The sequence below is a fragment of the Pezoporus flaviventris genome, unplaced genomic scaffold (assembly GCF_033815535.1).
Source record: "Pezoporus flaviventris isolate CSIRO_AGI_PZ_B2104156 unplaced genomic scaffold, CSIRO_AGI_Pfla_v1 ptg000037l, whole genome shotgun sequence".
Lineage (NCBI taxonomy): Eukaryota > Metazoa > Chordata > Aves > Psittaciformes > Psittacidae > Pezoporus > Pezoporus flaviventris.
In genome coordinates this window covers 4,086,924-4,109,491 of record NW_026892585.1, presented here as the reverse complement: position 1 = coordinate 4,109,491, position 22,568 = coordinate 4,086,924, and the positions used below count along the sequence as shown (strand labels likewise).

At 48.0% G+C, this 22,568-nt stretch overlaps 1 protein-coding gene across 4 annotated transcripts; it reads left to right on the top strand.

The window, feature by feature from the left end:
* The first annotated feature begins 843 nt into the window (after nucleotides 1-843).
* On the top strand, nucleotides 844-22,016 carry BFSP2 (beaded filament structural protein 2). 4 transcript variants are annotated; one of them, XM_061465052.1, is made up of 7 exons: nucleotides 844-1,345; nucleotides 9,630-9,712; nucleotides 11,462-11,618; nucleotides 13,882-14,043; nucleotides 19,256-19,387; nucleotides 20,746-20,966; nucleotides 21,777-22,016. In XM_061465052.1, the coding sequence occupies exons 1-7, from the start codon at nucleotides 890-892 to the stop codon at nucleotides 21,778-21,780; spliced, it is 1,215 nt and encodes a 404-aa protein (XP_061321036.1). In that variant the 5' UTR covers nucleotides 844-889; the 3' UTR covers nucleotides 21,781-22,016. The 4 variants fall into 4 exon arrangements, with proteins under 4 accessions (XP_061321036.1, XP_061321035.1, XP_061321034.1 ...); XM_061465051.1 differs by having other exon boundaries at nucleotides 19,226-19,387; XM_061465050.1 differs by having other exon boundaries at nucleotides 11,462-11,669.
* Nucleotides 22,017-22,568: the final 552 nt, after the last annotated feature.

The window sequence follows — 22,568 nt, the reverse complement described above, 5'->3', positions numbered from 1 at the left end:
AGGGAGCTACAAGGATGCTGGAGAGGGACTCTTCATCAGGGACTGTAGGGATAGGACAAGGGGTGATGGGTTCTGAAACAGGGGAAGTTCAGGTTAGATCTAAGGCAGAAGTTCTTCCCTGTGAGGGTGCTCAGGCGCTGGCACAGGGTGCCCAGAGAAGCTGTGGCTGCCCCATCCCTGGCAGTGTTCAAGGCCAGGTTGGACACAGGGGCTTGGAGCAACCTGGTCTGGTGTGAGGTGTCCCTGCCCGTGGCAGGGGTTTGGAACTGGATGAGCTTTAAGGTCCCTTCCAACCCAAACCATTCTGGGATTCTATGGAGCCAAAGCACAGAGAAATCCAGAAGCTGCAGCAGGACCGAGGGGGCATTTGAGGCTCTGCAGCAGCAAAAGGCTGCTCGGCTCTGCTCGGCTGTTGCCCTGCCAGCTCCTCAGCCGTTTGGGTTTCACCACCTTCAAGTAACATCTCGCTGCAGGAGACTGCCTGGAGCAAGCACGAGTGCGAGCGGCCAATGCACGTGTAACGTGTGTCGCGATACCTGTGCGTGCAAGGGCAGGAAATCACCGGGCTGTCAGCGTAGAAAACACCGCTGGTATTTCAACACGTGTGTGGTGCTGAATGCTCGCCCCGCTGTCCCTGTAAACACCATTGTGCTTTTCACCGGCCACATTTGCAGCAGCAGCAGCAGGGAGATTTCGCCTGCAATGGGATTGCTGACCCAGCGCCCTCCCGCACAATGTGTCGGGTGCTCCCGCCCAGCACAAAGCCCTCGTTCCAGAAAGCCGTCGCACAAAGCCGAAGCCCCCGGCGAGCCCCCGACGTGCTGGGCTCGGCACATCCCTCCCACCAGTGCGGGCCGAGCTGCGGCACGGGCCAGGCCGGAGCAGCACCATGCCCTTGCCGAGGCGCCGGTCGTCCTTCCTGGGCCAGCAGCCCTCCGCCTCCGCCACCGAGAGCTCGGGGCCGCCCGGCCGCCGGCTGAGCATCGGCGGTGCGGGGAGCCTGTCCAGACCCCCCGGTGTCTACGTGGGCACCGTCCCCACGGGCGGCGTGAGCAGCTTGGGCACCCGCGTGTCCCGCAGAGCCCTGGGCATCAGCAGCGTGTTCCTGCAGGGGCTGCGCAGCTCCTCGGCCGCCGTGCCCTTGGCCGCGGGGCTGGAGAAGGGCCGGGGTCTCTCGTACGAGAGCCTCAACAGCTGCTTGGTGGAGTACATCGAGAAGGTGCGAGCGCTCGAGCAGGTGAACCAGGAGCTGGAGGAGCACATCAGAGTGTACCTGGACAAGAAAGCGGCCAGCGTGGGCAGCTGGGGAGCGCTGCGGGAGAACTGGGAGGCCATCTACCATCAGGTGAGAGGGAGGGGAGGGGGGGAGAGCTCCAGCCCCAAGCGCAAGGGTTGGCTGGTGCTGGTGGCGAACGCCGCCTCATCTCAAGGGCTTTGAATCCATCTTCATGGCAGTTATCGTTTCACAGTGTGCTGCGGAAGGCGCCTGTTGAGCGGAAGAGTTGCCTTAGGCAATACACGGGGGCAATTGAAATGCAGCCCAAGGTGCTGATCAAAATGGGGGGAAAGGGTGTTTCTTATGTTTTGCTTGGCGGTAGTTAGGACACTGAGCATCAGAGTGATTAACAGAAGACTGCAAGGGCTGGGTCAGTTTATCCCTCACCTTATGGCTAGCACATTGGGCTGGGTTTATTTATCAGCAACTCAGGTTTTTACTTTATTCCCTCAGTTGCTTCATTGCCTTTCCAAAAGGTCTATTTATTTAAAACCAGTAATTGCTTGATAATAACGGCTACCAATGAGTGGCTCCTTTCCTTCCCTTCGTCACCCCTCCACCATTCCTTACTCCCACCTTCTCCATACGGCACAGGCTGCGGGTGGTCCGGGAAACTGCTTATTGCAGGGGTGCCAACTGGTCTTTGCATTGACCCTGTGGACAAAACCCAGTTCCTTTTGCTGGCCAGGAGGACTTGTGAGTTGATGTCCTTGCTTGCATGAACACAGGGCTCTATCCGCTGAGTTCTCGGTGCGAGTCCCAGCTTCCCAACTCCCAGCCAGTGGAGCCAAAGAGCTGGAATCCCGAGTCTTGCCCATCTCTTCCCAGCAGGCACAGAAGACACCATCTTCAGATGGTCTTCTGCAAGCATGAAGGACTTAAGTTCCCCAGGACAAACATGTGTTTTCCCTTGGGCTGTCCCGAGTTTCACACTGGTGCAGGAAGAAGGGTGCATTTTGATGGTGTGCTCCATTTTTAGGGCAGGTCTTCACCCACAACACTACAAATGGCATCCAAACCCTGAATGCAGAAGGAGAAGCTGTTATACAAAGATCATGTCAACGTGTGCTCCCAAAAAACATGCCCTCAAAACTACCATCCCCTGGGGTAGATGGAGACTGATGCGAGATGGGGGGGTTAATGCTTTGTAACCATCCCATGTTTTCCCGATGAGTGTCCATTTTGCAGTTGTAGACTCCCTTGTAAAACCCACCAGAGCTTATGGTTAGGACCAAAGAAGTAGGACTGTAGGTGTTTTAGGAAGGACCACTTGATTTTTCTCCTTAGGAAAGCCCAGCATTGTAGAGCTGATGAACCGACTCATGTAATGAGTTTTCACCCAAATTGCTTTCCTTTTAACCTTTCTTTATAGCGTCACCCTGCTGCCTTGCCTCTTGTATGAGTAAGTAAGAGCAGCTCATAATGAAATTGAGCTTAGACAATAGGCTTTTCCTATGTAAAACCAGCACAGTAAAGCTATGTAGTAATAGCATTTGCAAGTGTCATAGAAAATAAAAGATTAGCTTAATCCATACCTATTTAACCATTAAAATGCATAACGTTTTCTGAATTACATCACTTTACTGTGAGGGTGCTGAGGCGCTGGCACAGGGTGCCCAGAGAAGCTGTGGCTGCCCCATCCCTGGCAGTGTTCAAGGCCAGGTTGGACACAGGGGCTTGGAGCAACCTGGTCTGGTGTGAGGTGTCCCTGCCCATGGCAGGGGGTTGGGACTGGATGAGCTCTCAGGTCCCTTCCAACCCAAACCAGTCTGGGATTCCCAGGGAGCCCCATCTGTTCAGCCAAGAAGGATGCCCAGCAACTACAGCCCCCTTGGTGCCATTTGCATGGAGCAGCTGTGAGAGTTTTAGGGTGGAAGGAGCAGCCACTGGGTTTAGCCCAAATGTGCATGGTAGGAACCGGTTTTGAACAAGAATCAGCACAGAAACACACACAGCTGGGCAGGTGGGGTATCCAGACAGGAGCCCTTTCCTCCTGCCACGCTGGTGAGAAGACAATGATACAGCACATAGGGCTCTCCTGGTCCCACAGTCAGAAATGTGACGGGCTCATCTCCACAGTGGGATAGAAGAGACGCCAGTGGTCCTGAGGTCCTGTTTCCCCCCTACCTTTCCTGGGGTGTGTTTTGGCATCCCAAATGTCAGGTGGTTTTCCTCCCAGCAATAACAACTGAGTGCCAGTACTGAACACAGAGCTAGGGGGGAAAACGTGACAGCGAGAAGAGAAGGCTCAGGGGGACCTGATGGCTCCCTACAACTGCCTGAAAGGAGGTTGTAGTGAGGTGGGGTCGGTCTCTGCTCCCAAGGAACAAGGGACAGGACAAGAGGAAACGGCCTCAAGCTGCACCAGGGCAGGTTTAGATGGAGCTGAGGAACAATTCCTTCCCCAGAGGGTGCTCAGGCATTGGACCAGGCTGCCCAGGGCAGGGCTGCAGTCACCGTCCCTGCAAGTGTTCACACAGCGTGGAGACGAGGCCTCAGTGCCATGGGTTAGTGGTGGCCTTGGAGTGCTGGGAACGGTTGGACTGGGTGAGCTTGAAGGGTTTTTCCAACCTGGTTGACTCTGTGATTCTAAAACTCCCTCGTGTTGCACCACGATTGTCAGGGCTGTTACTGCAGCAGGGGAACACTGACAGGAGCTGAATGATGGGAAGCCATTATCCCGCTCACAACATCGGTTCTCTGCTGGGCAGCTGGTTTTTAGCAGAGCAGGGGGACACACACTAACCGGGACAGGCAGAAAATGGGAGGAGCCTTGCAGGAAATGAGGGAAATGGGAAATCCTTCTGGAGAGGAATTCATGTGAAAGAAATTCAAATCCATCTCATTTCACCCTGGGCACACTTCTTGTCTCCAGGCTTCATCCCAGTGTTCTTGTGGAAAATCCCATCTCTGATCAAATGTCTTTCGGGCAGGGTAGGAGGTTGGATGTAACAGCAATTCCTTCCCCCAGAGCAGGGCAGCACCTGGGAAAAGAGGGTGCTTGAAATACTCTCAGCAAGTTTATAGAGAAGAAAAGCTCAGCCTCTGTGACCGTGCAATTACAGCTCTGTGGGACACACAGATCTATGCTGTCTATGAGCTGGCATGTAGCATGGTTCAGGTCACAGGAGAAGGAATCGATGTCCTGGACCAACTTGATCACTGCTGTGACTCCTGTGCATGGTTGGGAGCGCTTGAAAAATCATCACCATGGTTTTTCTATAGAGATACTTCTATGTGCACCTGACCTTACCGTCAGCATTTACTCAATGTTAATGTTAAGCCTGGGGAATATACAGGACTGACAGCCTGAGGACTCACATGCAGTGATTTATTTCGGGGGCCAGGAGAGCGGCTGGGTGTTACCTGTAACACAGTCCAACACAACACAGTGCATGAGTAGTGTATGGAAATGTGTGGAATGGCACAACAAACTCCCACCAAATGACATGGAGCTTGATCAACCACCGTTACAGAGGATGGCAATAGATCAGGTTTAATGGTATCGTCTCAGGCACCTCCAAGAGCACAACCTTGGACTCCCTTCACCTGCAGATGTGAGGAGGAGGGCTGAGGTTTTCTCCTTGTGCTTAGGCAACACTCCAGGTTTTACAGAGTGTTTCTTTAGAAGGTATCCTGCTTTAAGAACCAGGCATTCTCTGATGCAGTCCTGTTTACTTATAAAGTATTTGATGTACAAATGAAGTCGTGCTTTCCTGGATGTAGCAGGAATCAGCAAAGAACCCATCAATCTTCCCAGCCATTCCAGGTATTACCTTTACCAAGGTGGTGTTACAAATGCCACTCTTGCTACCTTTGAATCGTAGACTTATAGAACCAACCAGGTTGGAAAAGCCCTTTAAGCTCATCCAATCCAGCCATTCCCCATCACTGCCAAGGCCACCACTAACCCATGGCACTGAGGCCTCGTCTACACCATTTGTGAACATGGAGTTTTCCTTCTTCAGGCCCTGAGAAGAGGTTCAACATGGAAAGCATGACAGTGTTCTGCTCTTCCTGCTTGGCACCTGAGCAGCAGACACTGGGTTGCATGCTTCTGGCCTGGTTTAGGCATGAATTAAAGTGCGTTGGAGGTGATGGGTTGATAAGAACTTCCTTCTGTGTGTGGAAGGAAAGACCAGACCGGCGTCTTCTGATCTTTCTCCAGAGACACATCATTTGCTTTAACTGAACTTAAAAGCCAGATGATTCTCCACTACATGAATAATTAAACCATGCGATTCATTATCACAGGTCAAACCTGAGGCCACAAATATGGCTGCATTCAGAAAGGATTTAGGCATTTATAAGAACGGCAAAACTATTTAAAGCTATTTAAAGCATAGCTAAGATCTTGAAAGGCATAGTAAACCTTGCAATGCCAAGCTTGGTCCCATTAAAGGTTGCCAGTCACCAGGGATAAGTTCTCCCCATGTGTGTCTGTTTCACATCAGGCTTTGAGATGAAGGCTGGAGTCTGCAGTCCCTTGAAGCAGCTGGTTTTCCTTGTTGTCAGTTGTAACACAGTAAATGGGCCGGGATGTTGATGCAGATTTCTGATAAGGTTTTTATCCTAAAAATCAGAACTGCATTTGCATGTCCATAAAACCCCAGTGAAATCAAAGAAAATCGTTGCTGCTCTCTAGTGAAGATGCTTTATACCACAAATAGTGTTAGTTCAAGAGCCGAAAAAAAACCACGTTCAAAAGGTGTATGCACATCACAGCTCCGAGTGTTGAACACAATGCGTGACTTAGAGGAGCCCTTGTTAGTAATGATATTTGCATTTTTATAACACTTCCCATTCTGGCTGTTCAAATGGCACAGGAGCATCAGTGACCAAAGCCTCCTGTAAGTCCTGTGAGGCAGGACAGTGCTGCCTTCTGCTTTATGAACAGAGAATCATAAAATCATGGAATCAACTGGGCTGGAAAAGACCTTTCAGCTCTTCTCCACACTGAACCCCCCAGGTCCCTCAGCCGTTCCCCATCACACTTGTGCTCCAGGCCCTGCACCAGCTCCGTTGCCCTTCTCTGGCCCCGCTCCAGCACCTCAATGTCTCTCTTGCAGTGAGTGGCCCAGAGCTGAACACAGGATTTGAGGTGCAGGAGAAGGCGATGTCTAAGTGCCTGCAGCATTACAAGCCCTCTCATTCCCAATGGACTCAAAGAAACGTGTTTCCTAAACCGCTGCACCGTGCACTTCAGTGCGTGTGTCAGCAAAACGCTGCGTGTTCGCCTCCCGCTGTTGATTGAGTTCAATCAAACCAAAGGGCCGCTAGATGGGACTCTCACATCCCTTCTGCTGAAGCCTGGGAAAGGGCTTCACAGCCTGTGCCAAGCACAGTTTCCCAGGATACCTGGTTTCTGCATAGAGGCTACCATGTCCTATTTACCCTGCAAGTCCACTGCTGGACTTGGAGCATACTCAGCTGATGTCCAGGAGGGTTGAAAGGCTAAAGCCTGCTGGCTCCCCCCACAGCCCTCGTTTGAAGCCTTCCAAACATGAGGCTTTGTTATACTGTTTATACAGTTCAGGTCTGTGTGCAGCTTTGGAGAGCCCTGGTCTTCCTCCCTGAGTATTTGGCATTAGCTGCCGGCCTATGGCAGGGGAGTCAGGTACTGACCAAGTCCTCAGGAGCATGGTACCAGGGTTCCACTGTGGGGCAGGTAAGAAGTCACCTCAAAGGCCTCAATAAACCCACAGGATTTCTACTGAAAAGCACTTTTAAAAAGCACTTTATATAGGGGCAGGAATCCAGGCAGCGGCACATCACCAGCTATTCCCTGCTTCTGCTCTCATTGCAGCCCAAGAGCCATCTTCCACTGGATTCAGCCTCTAAATGTGGCCACCAACATGCCTCTGAGTGGCACCGTGCAGCTCACAGCATTTAATGTTGCTTTTGCTCGTGGGATGTTCCAAATTCCCTCAAAGACATTCATTCTCATCAGACTTTAAGTCAGATTTGGGCTCACTGATGGGTTTGTCCTGACAGGGCAGGGCAAATCACAGGGCAGCTCCCTGATTTGAATCAGGAAAAAGAAATCAAAGCTCCTGTATGATCCACAGGGGTGTGAGTTGACAGGAATATAAAACATTGTCCATAGGGAAAAGGAAAGGGAAAAGGAAAAGGAAAAGGAAAGGGAAAAGGAAAAGGAAAAGGAAAGGGAAAAGGAAAAGGAAAAGGAAAAGGAAAGGGAAAAGGAAAAGGAAAAGGAAAAGGAGGAAGAAAACAGTTCAACCATTGAGTCTGAGTCAAAGAACTGCCTCTAGCTCCATACTGCTGCCATCTAAAAACTGAATGTATTCCCTCCATCCTTCAGGAGACACTCAGATCTCCTGGTGCACTGGGACCCGAGGATGGCAAAGCAGCATGTCCCCAGTGCCGCAGAAGGACAAAGAAGGTGTTGGGGTGTTAAGCCAGTGCTGGCAAAGTGGGGCTGCAAAAGAGCAGGGAGAAGGAAATACGGGGTTGAACAACGAAGAAGAGCCTGTTCTGTGTGCCAGCAAGCACATGAAAGTCTCTTGTACCTGCGTATGGCCCAGCAGGTCTGGCTGGTGTGCCCTGAGATACCATCTCCTTGCCCATACCTATGGCTTTTGTAACATCCCTGGCTCCTGCTCTCCCTTCATTCTCCCATGCTGAAACCCATTTCTGCCCAGCAGCAGTGTTCTCAGGCCTCTCTCCTCTGTCTAGATGCTATTTGCATGCAGCGTGTTGGAACTGCCTGTCTCTGATGGCCTATCCCTCTACCCTATGGGGTGGAATCGGCCAAGAAATCCCACAGGAAAGAGAAATTGGCCGCCAGTGCAATGGTATGAGATCTGTTTCCTTCGGAAGCCAAGCGCCGAGCTGGAGCTGGCAGGAATGGAGCTCCAGCCACAGCCACCTTCCCTCTTTGTTCCTAAGAGTAGGTGAGAAGCAAGCAAACCACTTCTTTTAACTCTTTAGAAGATGCAGAGTGCTTTTAACGTCATGATCCATTATGCACTTCCTAATGTGTGGAATTCCTCCGGATCTCTCCTTGTCAGATGCCTTCATAGATTTCATATTTGCTTGTCCCAGACATTTGGAGCAGTAAGCCCTTTTTTGTGAGGATGAATACTCATAACCACATAGAAAAGCTTCAGCCTTGCATGTTCACCTTCACCCCATCACCAAGCAGCAGGCTGAAGGGCAGGTAGGACCGTACTAAGGCAATGATCCCACTTGTGGTACTTCAGATAACTTGCAGGATGCAGCCTTGATGTCTCCACATGACTTGGCCAGTTTCACCTCAGGGCAGCAGAACACTTTGGGGGATTTGTGATCTCATTTGGTTGCAGACTCAGTTGTCGAAAGAAAGATTTCTGCTTCAAGAACTCTCCCTTTAAATCCCACTTAAAAAGCTGCTTTTATTCACGTGGTGGTTTAGATTCAACTGCAAATCTCCATGGGTATGTCCTGAAAAAGCCCAAAGAGATGCTCAGTTTAGCTCCTTCAGAGCGACATCACGGACCATGGGAAGGCTGGAGTCCTCAGATAGCTGTTTGCAGGGGTGAACTCTCTGGTGCTAAATTCCACATGGTTTGGGTCACTTCCATAGCTCAGTGCACATGTGGTCTTTTTAACCCTTTTATCATTTTATATATCCTTGAATCACAGCAAGCTGTTAAGTCACAAGCCTCTCCGCTTTGCTTACCCCTCAAGCCTCTCCTGGGCATTAAAGATCCACCCCAGAGCCACAGCAATGATAGCACAGACTTATTTGCTCAATCTTTCCAAAGCATTTCCCATTCAGTGTAATAATCTCGCAGGACCCCCTGCTTCTCAGGTCTCACACGTATCACAGGAGCTTACAGGATCCCATCAGAGGAGGAAAACGATGCTCTGGGAGCTGAGGACGGCTCGCAGGCAGAATAAGCAACAAGTATTCCTTGACTCACTGAAGAGGACAACCCCGCAGAGGCCTGCTGATATGGGAAGTAGCATAGGAACTGCATAAGTGCTGCTTAAACTGTACCGTGAAAATATAAGTGGGACTTAAGCGATGCCCGGACCTCGCGCGCTGGAATGAATTTTGCCCCTTGCCACCAGCTGATGATCACAATAAATGTGTTTCCACAGGAAGATGAATGCTGGGGAGGAATGAGTTTGGTGACAAATTACAGCCTCTTTGCAGAGAATTTGTGCCTTTATAGGTACAAATGTAATTGATTACGCTATCTATCTGGAATGAGTCACTTGAACAGCCCTCGGCTAGAGGCTTGTTTTCAGACTCAAAGCTATCCATCTGCTTAAGACACATGTACAGTGCACGTAGTTAGGTGCTGAAGCTCCTCATTGCTTGAGCTCCGTTGTCTCTTTCTTCTAGGTGGGCGAAGCAGTCCTCGAAAATGCTCGTCTTATGCTGCACACCGAGAACATTCAAGCCTGTGCTGAAGATTTTAAAGACAGGTAAAGTTGTGGTGGCACCAACTGGCCACATCCTTTGAAACTTTACCCTGGCAAACCCCTACTCTGTGATGGAGCAATGCTTAGTGAGTAGAATGGGCTCATTCTTTTGACTATTCATAGAATCCCAGACTGGTTTGGGTTGGAAAGGACCTTAAGATCACCCAGTTCCAACCCCCTGCCATGGGCAGGGATGTCTTACACTAGACCGTGTCACCCAAGGCTCTGTCCAACCTGGCCTTGGACACTGCCAGGGATGGAGCATTCACCACCTGCCTTGGGAGGGGGGTTGTAACAGCAAAATAATTCTGATGCTAACATTATTTGGGAATATTTTTAAGGTTTAAAGGAACATAAATGTGCACTACAACATTACGCAAGCTATTCTTTGGCATACAGACACAGGTCTCTTACTGAGAGGTCAGTATTCATTCACATTTGGGTTGACATTTAATAAAGGCAAAATTTCCATGTGCTTTTTAGTTGTGATTTTCAGTCCCACATAAATGGTTTGGGAAGTCACGACCATTCTGCTGCAGCAGCTGACAAGCAAAAACCACACCACTACACATGTCCGCGTGGAAGTGTTAGATAAGAAAACAAATGGGCTGCACTGGTTTTCCTCATCTCTACTGAGAGAAAGGAATAGCAAAAGATCTTAAATACTGGCAAACTACTTGCTTGATGTCTTTTTGTTCTCAGAGTCTGATATTGATGTGCATGAGTGCATGCAGCTCTTTAGATTTGACTCAGCTTCCAGCTTTTCCTCATAATGGGCTCGTTCATTTTCAAATAGATTTTTGCACCACCTGACACACAAACTGTGTTTCAGACTCATTGGGCTTTATTTCCTCTGATTTTTATCATCCCTCTGGTATTATTTTATTTAAACATATCAAAAAGAGCATTAATCCTGTTCTGAGGTTTGCCTTTCATTTCAGAAAGGTACCGCTCTGCGATACTCATTTGACGGCTTTATGTCCTACACTTGCGGTGTAGGCACGCAGTTTCCATCACAAAACCAATGTCAAATCAACCCACTGCATAGGAAAAGCTCCTGATTCTCACCAAGGAGATTCATCACATCTTCAGTGGAAAGCCTGAAATGAAAAGGCAGAAACAAGAGTGATGCAGCAAGCAGCGCTGTAGAATAGCAACAACTGCCTGACACAACCTGTTCCTACCACGGCAGCCACGGTTTAGAAACAAGCAGCAATTCTAGTTGACAAACCAGCCACTCAAATCCCCTTTTTCTTTTGATACTACTACATCTTAAGGATGGGCTGGGGCCCTGGAACATAGACCAGACTTCCGTCAGCATGTCTGTAGTAACAGTAATGCATTTGACGTGCAACGTGTTTTCTTTAACCATAGCTCTGAATAGTCTTCATGTCGATGAAGGAGCAGTGGTTCTCATTTTACAGCCAAGCAAATAGAGAACGAGCCACCCGTAGTCATACTGTATATAAATACCATATGCCTCTCCGTGCTTGTTCAGGACTCCTATTGGGCTGTAACCACGGCAGCGCAGAGCGCAAAGGGGCCTGTTTTATTACACTCTGAGTTCATGAAAGGGTCCTTTGGCAGTTAAATTCAAGCACAGTGAGACAAGGTGAGAGCAAAGTATATCTTCTGTGCCTCTGTCTGGGACACAAGGCAATTAGCCCAAATGGTGTCATTGAAAAGAAAGCAGGTTTTTCTCGCTGAACTGTGCTGGATTAAGGTTTTGGGGGGGTTTTGTGTTCTCTGCAGGTATGAAAATGAGCAGCCATTCAGAAAGGCAGTGGAAGACGAAATTAATTCGCTATATAAAGTGATTGATGATGCTAATTTAACTAAAATGGATCTGGAGAGTCAGATAGAGAGCATGAAAGAAGAACTAACTTTGCTGTCAAAGACTCATGAAGAAGTAAGTCCAGACTCGGGACACTGCAAAGCCAATGTGTGCCTGTTTCATCCGGTTGGTATCATACATCTAGTGCAAACCAAGCACTAAAAAGCTCTGCCTGTCATGTCTGGGGCTGGGGATTCTTCTGAAACCCGCTCTTATGTCTCTCTCTCTCTGTTAACTTCAAGCACTAACCTCTAAATTGCTTGCCTTTAAGTCTTAAGTCTTTCCTGCCTGATAAACATGACATGGAAGACGTGTCACTTCTTGCTAGACACCACACGGTGGTCACAGGGTTGCACCTATGTGGACATCTCACCAGAGAGGTCTGATCCTCAGCCAGAGATGTAAAGAGTGTGCAGGGAACAAGCTCTGGTCCTGCTGCACTAACACTGAACATTATAGCCAGGTCCTTCTGAACATGCCCTGCTTGGCTCAGCGAGCTGCTCAGCTCCCACAGCAGAATCTCTCCTGAGCAACACACCCCAGAAGCAAGTCAGGGGGACAGGCAGCTGGAAGGGAAGCCCATCATTACCCAGTCTTGCAATGCTTTCCCACTTACTCATCACATTCACCAGCACTGTGCATGAAGGTGGTTTATTGCCTTCAGCAGGGGTTTCAGGATCAGATCCACATCACCCTCTTTACTGATGGCAGTTTGGATATGGAGCTACTACTAATTCCACATAAGGGGCAACAAGCAAGGGTCCTGATGCTTCAAAAGTTAAAAGGGAGATCGGGTTGAGGTGGTTCATGGAAGCAAGGCACTATCCTGCCTTACCTTTCTTCCAGGTTATTTCTCCAACCACAAGATTCCAGCATCACTGGCAGGTATATATGGACTTGACTTGCCAAGATGAAGTTCCTTTATCCCCTCCCTGCTTTCACAAGTCTAATCCCAAGGCTGGCATTGTGCAGAAAATAACCTATGGCTCCATCAGTGCTGCACAGCACGAGAAAGATGGAAATAGTTTTAGATAAGAGGGAAAACAAAACATTGATAGAAATACACAGGATCCCCTTTAAGCCTCTGTCTGTGTTCCTGAAACCAGAAATGCTGGCACTGAGGCTGTTCTCTGCCCATAAATATGGCATAACAAGGACACCACCTTCCCAGCAGCTTCTCTTGCTCCACATTTAGCCAGTGAGGAGCCCGTGCAGGGTAGAATGATGTTCATTTCCTTACCCATTTGGAGTATCTGAGCAACCTCAGCACGGACCTGGTTTTCCCATGGCAGCAGCACCAGGGGAAGCTGCTCAAGAGAAGGCAAAGAATAAAGGCTGGAAGCAACTATTGCCATTACTCCAGCTGAGCTGTGGCACAGTGAAGTCCCAAGGACTTTCCTGAAATCATTCCAACTTTGCATTCCTCCAATCCATGTCAAGCTCCTGTGAACACGGAGTGAGCACATTTGAAGGCTTTCATTCTTAAAGATTCATAATTCATGTAATTCCCATCCACTTTCCCCCAGTATTGTCACTGTCAGAGGCTATTGCTTACAAATACAGTTAGCAGATGGCTTTATGCTACTTTTCATTTTGCTCACACCAATAGGACATACGAACAGATCGATGTAAAAGGCCTGTGGTGCCAGATAGTTCAGATACATGTGCAAACCTCATTTATTCTTGTGTTCCTGAACACAAGGTACAGCTGATGGGCTACCTTTAAGTTCTAGACACAGCAATTCTCTACTGCTTACACGGTTTTGGAGCACTTACAAGTAAAGAAACAGAATGCTGCCATGGAGAAGGAGAGTGCTCTTCATCTAACATGCACATGCATAGAAGCACACAGGTGGCTCACACAAGATTCTTTGCACGACTTGTGTCTATGTCGTTGCATGGTGCAGCAGAGAGGGAAGAGCAGGGTTTGGTTTGCTGCAAGCTGTTAGTTCCTTGACCCAATGTCCACACTGCAGCCTTCCTGGCAGCGCAGTTGTGCTGGGTTTGGGCCCCAGGTTTGCAGTGTGCATGTGTCAAGCTCTGACTGCTGGAGAAACTTGCCACGGTGAGGGCAGTGACTTGGTGCAGGGCTTCAGCCTCCTTCACCAAAGGGGAAACGGCTTCCAGTACCCCAGAGCTGAAGCAAGACTCCCCATGAGGCAGCAAAGGCAAATCCATATCTGGCAAAGAAACCCTCCAGTGCATTAAATCATTGATGTAGAGATGCCTTTCGGGGCCAAATGTAATGATTCTCTTTGTTGGCACCAAGCAAGCTCTTCCTCGAGCCTCTCTGAAGTCAATGGTTCAGTTCACTTTCTGCCTGTCATTTTCGTTCAAGGATGTGAAGGTATTATACAAGCAGCTAGCGGGATCTCAGCTGGAAGAACTGGATGTTCCCCTGGGAAGTGGCCTGGATGACATCCTGGAAAAAATCAGGATCCACTGGGAGAGAGACATTGAAAAGAATCGTGCTGAGACAGGAGCCCTGCTTCGTACCAAGGTAAGCACAACAGCACCACAGGTTTGAAGCAAACACCAACCTAACACCCTGCAGTAACTTTGAGGGTTGGGTGTTTGGTTTCTCCTTGAAACAAAAATGGTCTTAAAAATCTAAAGGGTTTTGGTCCAAGTCCATGGGAAAACACACACAGAGTGTGTGGCTCTCTTGGGAGGCAGAGGTAAGCAGTGGTGGGAATGACCCTGCTGATACCACAGGTATCTGTGGGAGGCTTCAGGGGCTCTGAAATGTTGGCCAAGGAAAACAGACTTAGAACCATAGAACCATAGAATGGTTTGGGTTGGAAGGGAGCTTTAAAGCTCACCCAGTCCAACCCCCTGCAAAGAGCAGGAACATCTTCAAGTGGTGGCCCAGAACTCAATCGGTTGATACCCTTCTCGCTAGGGCCGCTCCTCTGCTGAACACTTTAGAGGGGTCTGTAAATCAAAAAGGTAATACATAATGCTCTCTACTAATTACACAGACTCCTCATGGATTCCTCCTTACTACTGTATCCTTTGGCAGCAGTGGGAAAGCTGGATACTAACTCAGAAATGAAAAGTGATGAGAAGAGTAATGATCATAGATGACCATCAGGGAATGATCCTGTCTGTTAGCAGCCATCTCATCCTGCGGTGGCTATTACAGCACAGCATGGCACAGCAGATCATAACTACAGTTGGGCTATATGTAATATTTATATGTAATATATAGTAAAAGCACACACACCCCTGTTCCATGGTACAAAGTGGGGGGAAGTGAAGGCAAACAGCAAGAAAAAAGCCAAAACTGTGTTTGCAAACATATATGCAAGCTCTGAGTAGGCGTTTCTTTTCAACAGAAAGAATGAAACTGTGACAACAGTTGATACCAAAGGTGCCAGGGGACGCACAAGAAGCCAACCAGAGAGAGGGCCCATCAAGTCTGTGGCCGTGCCAGACCATTACTAAGCAAAGTCTCCATCAGGTTGTTCTGTGGGGCCCTGATTTTCAGCCCCAAAGGACATCAGTGACACATTAATAAGCTACGTGAGCCTGGAGAGTGCCTCCATGCAAGGCATAGGCAGCCTTGAGAAGCCAACCCATCCTCAGAAACCTCCTGAGCTATTCCCACAAAATCTGTTCCTGGTTCACAGACAGGTTTCATGCCCCTGACACACCAAATTCCTCAGTGTCCCCACTTCCCTGTGTGGCCTGGTCTGCCTCCTCCTGTGCAAACAAAGCCCCACCACTTCTTCCTTCCTATTTCTTTCACACCTTCCAATACCTGCTCTTGCAGAGATATCATTTGAGGACAAAACTGCCAGCTCATACTAGACTGATCATTGGATCCCGCTCCCGTGTCTTTGATACCTAACCTATCCCTGCTCAGCCATCCTACCCTAAGCTCTCACTAGTTTAAGTTCTTCCTGCTTTGCTTTTCTGGCAAGATCAGTTGTGGTTCTGATCACGTTCTGGTATGACATTCTAGAGGGTTTTGTCCCCAGGTATACCTCTCATTAAATCCGCATGATGATGTATCTCATACCTCATGCGGTTTTATATCTCAGGCAGATGTATTTAGGTTATCACTATTTATACTGGTAACAAGAGCTCAGCTTTTTTCAACTTGTACACTTATCTTACATGGCCAAGTTGCATTACTTGGTTACTCACACTGTGAAAAACCTGCTCTTACTCTTGCAACAGCAGAGGGAGAGCAGTTCCCTCCTCTTTGCCACTTCCTTCAGTTTCTCCCTGTGAGAGTTTCCTTGGTCCCTGATATTTTAACTTCATTTCTCAGGGGGCTGGAGTACAAAAACAGGCTGAGAAAATGAGAGAAGAGTTGCCCATTGGGTAACAGCACACCATTCTGTGCTCCGGGAGTAAAGAGCGATCAGATAATAAAATGGGAACGAGCAAAATGAATGAAGTTACAGACTGGATTCCTCTTTAAATCATGAGCTTAAGCTGACATAGAAAGCTCCCTGTAATTGTTGGAGCAAGTCCAGAGGAGGCCACGAGGATGCTCAGGGGCTGGAGCACCTCCTGTATGGAGACAGGCTGAGAACATTGGGGCTGTTCAGCCTGGAGAAGAGAAGCTGCGTGGAGACCTCAGAGCAGCTTCCAGGGTCTGAAGGGGGCTACAAGGATGTTGGAGAGGGACTCTTCATCAGGGACTGTAGGGATAGGACAAGGGGTGATGGGTTCAAACTGAAACAGGGGAAGTTCAGGTTAGATCTAAGGCAGAAGTTCTTCCCTGTGAGGGTGCTGAGGCGCTGGCACAGGGTGCCCAGAGAAGCTGTGGCTGCCCCATCCCTGGCAGTGTTCAAGGCCAGGTTGGACACAGGGGCTTGGAGCAACCTGGTCTGGTGTGAGGTGTCCCTGCCCGTGGCAGGGGGTTGGAACTGGGTGATCTTAAGGCCCTTTCCAACCCAAACCATTCTATGAGTCTATGATTCTATAATTCTCAGTACCCACTCTTTGGTGTAGCTGTGACCAGCTGAGACCAAGGTATTTCAAATGATGTCCTAGCACTGACTTACACATCAGGGCAGTATTTCTGTTATTCTCTGACTCTTGCCCTTTTTGCTTTGTTTCCGACTGGAACTGCAGTCTTGCCTGGATTTCTCAGGGATATGCAGGCACCAAACCATACCAATTTACATACATACCTAAGGGGGTTTCACATGAGACTTCCTTAGATGAGACAGTAACCTCAAAACTCAAGCCCATTGGTTTGACATCTGCACTTTTCTTTGTCCATAATGCTCGAACCCTTCTCCGAATTGTCAGAAGTGATTTAAACCCTTGTAAGACATGCAAGCTCTTTAATATTCTTCCCTGAAAAATGCTTTACTTAACGACGTGGTGCTGTTCATTCACATAGCTTGATTCCACACATCCACCCCTGCTCATTGCTTACCTGCCCCCCATAAACCCTTCCAGTTCATGATTCATCCCCAACGCAGTAAAACCTTGAGGCATCAAGCTGTTGAGCTTCTGTCATAACGGAGCTAGACCTTAATCCTCTTGATGTGCTGTCTCTTGACCAGCTGTTGATCCATGGCAATGCTCTGCTCTGAACACACAATTATGTGGCTTCCTCTGTGGTCCCATATAGTCCATCTCATGAAAGGTTCTCCCTTGCTTTGCTAATACGTTCCCAGAATTATTCAGAGCTTATCAAAGCCACTTTCCCCCTGCAGCTGTCATGCTGGTCAGACCCTGGGTGATGGTGTTCTATCCCTAATCATCCTTTAATTCTTTTGATTCCATGAAAAACAGACTAATGAGAGATTCTGCACAACGCCTGGCTCAGAACTGTACAGATGGGCTTGAAATCCACACATCCCCAGGCAACTCAGGCACCAAGCTGATTGGTAAAGATTTAGGAGGATGATTTCATCCTCTCCCTTCATTAATCCAGTTGTTTGTGGGCACCACAGTTCAGTATGGCCTTTGCTTTGTGGAGCCTCTAAGGAATAGGAAGAGCAGAGCAGAAACCACAAACTGACAAGGGAAGAGGGCACGAGGACCATGTCTGAACTTCTCTATAGAAGGAACCCCTAGGCTGAGGTTTCTCTATAGAAGAAACCCAAAAGTGAGGGTCCAGCAGCACCCTCCACTTGGACTGTTGGTACAACTCAGCTGGTAATCTGTAAGGAGGTTAGGGAGCCCCTGCGTGTACCAAAAGCTTTAGAGCTCATTCAGTGTGTGCTTACTTGCTGTGTAATCCTTGGTATTTAGGGCCCATCTACTCCATCTGCCTGTTGTATCCTTCATATCGCTAAAGTCAGGTAGCTGTGACTGCTTAGGGTATCTCTTGGAGGAGATTCAACATCACCCGTGGTAAAGGCAAGCTGGATTTATAGGTAGCATTAGGGCCACCAGCAGGGTAAATGTGAATGAGAGATACTAGGCTTCAGGTAATGGGTGTAGGTTATACGTATAGGAGCAAAAGCACCCTTCTTGCCCTTTAAAAAGAGGTATTATAGTCCTCATAGCATAATAACACGCAGGCTACACTTTCAATGCAACTTAAGAGACACAAATGACTCCAGAGTGGCAGGTCCAGGGATCACTAGGCTGGGATCATCAGGACTAGTGAGGTGAGATTAGGTCTCTCTGAAGCACAGCCTCTGTGAAGGACAACTGGTGTTTGCATTGAAATTCACCCTCTGCAATACAGCTTCATAAAGCCTAAATTCTGTTTGAGGTTAACCCTGTACTTAAATGACCTTCTGCACCTGAGATGATTTCGTTCACAGTGACCAAGGTGTGGGGTTCACATGACGGTACCAAAACCATCCCCTATAAAAACTAGTTCTGATGCACGGTCCCAGACTTACTTTAAATTTGTTCTTATTTGGGAAGAAAATGCATGATCAGAAAAGCAGGACAGGGTCAAGATGAACTTTCTGAGTGGAACAGAGCTATTCTGCATAGTTTAACGTCAACCAGAAGAAATGTAGGTTTTGACTGAAGAATTCCATTTGCCAGAGAGCCCAGAGCTCTGGACTGAAAACCTTGACCTCAGCCCTCATTAAAAGCTATAGACACTTCTGGTTTGCTAAGGTACATTTTCCTTCACCTCATTTCAAGGACCCTGACCTAAACACGTATAAAAGCCCACAAGAAACAAGAGCATGAAATGACATAAGAACATCTTAATTCAACTTATCTTTCTGACTTGTGTGAGATGACTTGCTCTGTGACTCACCGAATCCTAAGTGGGAAATCAAGCCACGAATACCTCTGAAATCCAACAGACTAAGTGAAATCACTTTGCTTCTTAAAAAAATTATAGCATAATTCTATTCTATTCTAGATCCTATATTCTATATTTATATTCTATATTCTGTATTCTATATTCTATATCATATATATAGCATAATTATATTAATTATAGCTACAAGATGGAGAATTACAGTCACATTTTCTTTTTATAGGTCATTTTAAATGTACTAGTATGAATGCTGAGCAGCTTTTGTGGTCAGAGATAAAATATACCCACTTAGAGGTATAAGCCATTTTACAGTAAATGCATCGAAAAGATGGTAATTTTGACACTAAGAAGTATCCCAAATTGTTCAACTGAGGGCTTTAAAATAGAAGAACGAGATGTAAAGTCAGGATTGCCATGAACTGTGTAAATATTAGCTGTCACTTTGGTTCGTAAGGAAACTAACCCATCATTTGAGTAGGTTATGATGACAGTGGCAATCCTTTACCAGCAGCAGGCCGAAGCGACCGCGGCCGTGCGAACCCAGGAGGAGGAGCTGGTGGAGGGCCTCAGGACCGAGTTCCATGAAACCGCCTGCAAAATACAGAGCTTGCAAGCAGAAACGGAATCCTTGAGGACCTTGGTAAGTCATGCTGGGGGCACTGCGTGCAAATTCAACGTGCCTTCTGGGGAAAACCCTCCCAGCTTGGGATAGAGACTTAGGAATAGATCCCGTTTTCCAGTGGATGCTGTTTCCAGAGATGCCAGACCTTTCCGGGTTCCTCTTGATTGACGTGGTGCACTAAGCGTACCAAACCCCAAATGTCAATCTTCAATGTCTTCGTACTCAGTAATAATTGCTGGGTGGGCAGTACTTGACAACGTGAAGAACACCTGCACCTTGTAACCAAAGTAGTTCAACCTTTGTCATGGTAATAGACATTTTGCAAAGTATCTAAAGAAAGGAATTCTCAAAATATTCCATCTCCACTTAAGCATATTCAATAGAGATACTGGCCAAACCTGAATAAAAATCCCTATGAGGCATATGTGACCTACTTGGAGCAATCTAGTGGGTCAGGGCTCTAGAAGGTTAGGGGGGGGGCAATAGAGCTGGTTAATATTCAAGCATCACTTCCTCCAAGCTCATGATCAATACACTCCTCTGAGTAAGAAATGAAGCAAAGCAGGCAGGAGCCCTGCAGGGATGAGCAAGGAGCTTCTGGCAAAACTCAAATAGAAGAAGGAAGTTTATGGAAAGTGAAAAAAGGGACAGGCCACTTGTGAGGGATATAGGAACGTTGTCAGAGTATGCACGGATGCGATGAGGACAGTTAAGGTCCATTTGGAATTACATCTGGCAAGGGATGTCAAGGACAACAAGAAGGGTTTCTTCAAGTCTATCAGTAGCAAATGGGAGACTAGGGAAAACGGGGGCCTGCTGCTGAGTGAGGTGGGGGCCCTGGTGATGAAGGATACAGAGAAGGTGGTGTTACTGACTGCCTTCTTTGCTTTAGCCTTTACTGCCAAGGCCAGCCCTCAGGAATCCCAGATCCTCAGGAATCCCAGAAAGGCTGAGAAAGCAGGGCCCGTTTAGCCTGGAGAAGAGCTGACTGAGAGGAGATCTTACCAATGCATACAAATATCTTAAGGGCAGCTGTCAAGAGGTTGGGGTCAGACCCTTTTCAGTGGTGCCCAGTGATGGGATAAGGGGCAATGGGCATGAAGTGAAATAGAGGAAGTTCCATCTGACTATGAGGAAGAGCTCCTTTCTTTTGAGGGTGTCAGAGCACTGAACAGGCTGCCCAGGAGGGTTGTGGAGTCTCTGGAGACATTCAAACCCACCTGGACACATTCCTGTGTGACCTGCTCAGGGTGGCCCTGCCTTGGCAGGGGGTTGGAATGGATGATCTACAGAGTTCCCTTCCATTGCCACCCATCCTGTGTGACTCTGTGATATGAAACCTGACTGTTTTAATGTCTGCTGTCCTGCCCTTACAGAAGAGGGGTCTGGAGAACTCTTTATATGACGCCAAGCACTGGCACGACATCGAGCTGCAGAACCTAGGCTCTGTCATTTCCAAGCTGGAGGCAGAGATGGGGGAAATCAAAATGGAAACCGAGCAGCAGCAGCGGGATCGTGAAAATCTGCTGAGCAGCAAACAACAGCTGGAGAAAGACATTGCTGCGTACCACTGCCTTCTGGATGGAGAACACAGCAGGTACTGCTCCTAAAAAGCAGGTGTGCCACGAGGATGGAGAACACGTGCTGCCTGGGAAGGGGTTGGGAGGTTGCTGGGAGCAGGAGGACTAGGAGGGTTCTCGTGTTTCATAAGGCTGGGTGGTAGATGGTGAGGTTTGGAAAAGCTGCCAAATGGGAAGAACACCTCAACCCCAGTCGTTCAACCCCAGATTCCTAATGTACTGGGGAGATGGTGGTTTGCAGGGAGGATGAGGTTTAGCAATGCTCCAGTAGATCATGAGTTTCACTTCCCTGAACATTTGAGATGCGAGATTAAAAAGCTACTACAGCATCTGGGGGCTACATTAGCCGCAAAGCAGCTCTTTTGTTTCTTGCCTTGGGTACATTACGCCTTCCCTCCTCCTACTATTACACAATCCTAATACTAAAGCTGCTATCCTGAGGAAACTCCCTTTCTAAGCACACCAGTGCCCCTCAAAGTCAGAGCACAGGACCTGGCACTCTGACTGTACCTTTTGTGAAGAAACACAGTTCAGACTCTTGACATTTGTCCTCTGGGAATAACCTGTAAATGCCTTTAGAGTGGGTGGGTTGCTGGGTTGGGCTTTTATAAGAACCTTAATCACCATTAGGCATGGAACCTCTGAGAATCTGATGCAGAGGTTTTGACTTGCTCTTCTGCTCAGGTCAGGGAGATTATTTGTTATAGTAGGATCCCGCTGAGGTTGATGGGATTTCAGCAGCTGAGCCAAAGGCAGGTCTTAGTTCAGCAATTTTCCTACTTGTAGTAGCGACCGGTTTATTTCTATCTTCTCTGTTTTACTTTCAGCTGATTATGAAACTCCCAGCCCACAGAAGACCACTGCCATGCGAGCGAAAGATGTCACTGCCCATTCTGTTCATGGAAGCTAAAAACCCAAAAAGCAGCCTGCTCTATTCAGTTTGACTCAACAATCGAAGTAGGTTGTAGCTTGAACAACTTTATTAGACCCTCCTCACGTAATTGCTTTGCTTACAGATTCCAATTTACTCATGTTGTTAAAATTATAATAAACATACAGAAGATCAAGGGGGTTGTTTGACTTTTATTTCTCCTTCTAATATTTGGCATGATAGGATTAAGAACATGGGCCCTCCACTTCCCAGCAAGTGCTTGGCTCTTTCTTGCTATCAGCATCCCTTAAGGCAGGTTGGCCAAACTCCCTTTGAACAGGCTCCCAAGCAGCATGAACATGTGGGTGACCATAGGTAGTTCCTCTTATTTTGATGGTATCATGATGAAGATTTTGCCCTCTTACCCTTCCTTCTATTTTAAACATTGATATATTCATGGTGTTGCATGTGCCGTATGATCATATAAAGTGCCAAGATGGACCTGCCCTTTCAGAGATAATAACAAACTTTGGCCCCTATTACACAAAATGTTAGAATCCCAGCCTGGTTTGGGTTGGAGGGGACCTTAAAGCTCATCCAGTTCCAATCCCCTGCCACAGGCAGGGACGCCTCGCACTAGACCAGCTTGCTCCAAGCCCCATCTAACCTGGCTGGCCTTGAACACTGCGAGGTTATATATAACATATCCAACCTGAATTCCCCTGTTTCACTTCGAACCCATCACCCC